Source organism: Haematobia irritans, chromosome 3 (assembly GCF_050003625.1).
Source record: "Haematobia irritans isolate KBUSLIRL chromosome 3, ASM5000362v1, whole genome shotgun sequence".
NCBI lineage: Eukaryota > Metazoa > Arthropoda > Insecta > Diptera > Muscidae > Haematobia > Haematobia irritans.
This window is the reverse complement of record NC_134399.1, coordinates 81981248-81982779: the sequence shown is the minus strand read 5'-3', so window position 1 is coordinate 81982779 and position 1532 is coordinate 81981248. Positions and strand designations below refer to the sequence as shown.

The 1532-nt window shown below is 31.5% G+C and overlaps 1 protein-coding gene across 1 annotated transcript; it reads left to right on the top strand.

Moving 5' to 3' along the window:
- The first annotated feature begins 457 nt into the window (after positions 1–457).
- Positions 458–1162, top strand: LOC142229200 (uncharacterized). The gene is made up of 2 exons (XM_075299739.1): positions 458–659; positions 718–1162. Exons 1-2 carry the CDS (start codon positions 551–553, stop codon positions 1110–1112), a joined length of 504 nt encoding a protein of 167 aa, XP_075155854.1. The 5' UTR covers positions 458–550; the 3' UTR covers positions 1113–1162.
- Positions 1163–1532: the final 370 nt, after the last annotated feature.

The window sequence follows — 1532 nt, the reverse complement described above, 5'->3', positions numbered from 1 at the left end:
GGAAAATAAGTTGTCGTTAACACGTTTTTAAAGACTTTGATAGCATATGAAGGAAAAAAGCTGAAAAAGCGGAAAATTAAAATTTGCTTCCTAGAATCAAGTACACAAAACCGAAATTTAAAAGAGAATTGTGTCTTAAAAGTATCCTTACTTGTATTCTCCGCTTCTTTGGCTCGGAATCAATACAAACATTTTTAAAGTAAAGACACCGCTGAAAAACTTCTTGGTGTCCAGTCGAAGCAGGGATTGAACCCATATTGTAACAAAATACAATATGGATTTTATTCCATTTTAATTAAAAATTTGTTTCATATTATTAGATCTTTTCTCCCAGTGTATGGTATTTAGTACTCTTTTACTTAGACAAGTGCAAAATTTAAACAAACAAATAAAATCCAGTTCAATTTTATACAAATACGTAATGTTTATTAAATATAAAAGCAAAACATCTGAAATGGCAATCAGCTTTCGGTTTTTTGATACCCCCATATAGTGTGACTTAACTCTTGGCCAAAGAAAGTTAGAAAGTAATATACTCAAAAATATCACAATGAATTGGTTTTACAACATTAAAATATGGCTGATATTGGCACAATATCCATTGCTTCAAATAAATGTCATACAATGCTTCCCGAAGCCATATGCTAGACCTGGTTTATGTAAGACTTAAAACGCTTAATTGAGAAATTCATTCAATAAAATATCTTCTATCTTTAGTTGGAGGTATGGTTGGCGGTGCTCTTGGATCCATAATTGGTAACTCATTATCGAATCATCATCATAATCCTCATTATAATGAATACCATTCGACCACTATTGATCGTCTGGAGACATTCGCCAATGGATGTTATCGTCAAGTTATAAAGGAACCCGATTCTTCTAATAATAATGATTTTATTGAAACTCAGCAAATAATATGTCCACCAAATGTTGAACCTCCACCAGTATCTGGACTAATTATAACAATCCCACCAATACAGGGAGTTGATTCGCAGCAAATATTTGTTTTGTCTAAAAGGACTGGGACTTATGGAAACAGTGGGAACAGCTTAACTTGTTCTAGTTTATTATCGTTATTGTTAATTACTCTGTTACTTCGAATTATGTATTAATCGTTGTTAAAACATATAAACAAGTTTTTTTAGACATTATACTGAAAGAAGAGTTGTCTTTTGTGAGGAACGAAATTGTAGACACCCAAAGTTTTCTTTTAAGGCCGGTATGCACCTCTAGCGAAAAATTTCATTCCCATAAGAAATGCATTGCTATTTATGCTAACGAAATTTTCGGTAGCGTTCAATTTCGTAAGCTGGTACGCACCTTTAATGAAAATAACAGGGTTGTCAAAAGCATATTTTGGCAGCAAACATTTAATTTATTACAATCATTGTGTGCGTAAAAGTTTTAAAAGGTCTGTAAATAATAAACAATTTATTTGAGGAATATTTGGAACATATATTAACAAATTTTAAAAGCGATTAGCTGGTTTAAAATTTGTGTACACAGCCCTGTTTTTTTTTTTTTTTTGTAGA

Excerpts from the sequence above, each read along its gene's own strand:
- LOC142229200 (XM_075299739.1), top strand. The coding sequence starts at position 551 with ATGAATTGGTTTTACAACATTAAAATATGGCTGATATTGGCACAATAT. Across the intron at positions 660-717 it reads ATATGCTAGACCTGGTTTAT|TTGGAGGTATGGTTGGCGGT; the intron begins GTAAGACTTAAA and ends TTCTATCTTTAG.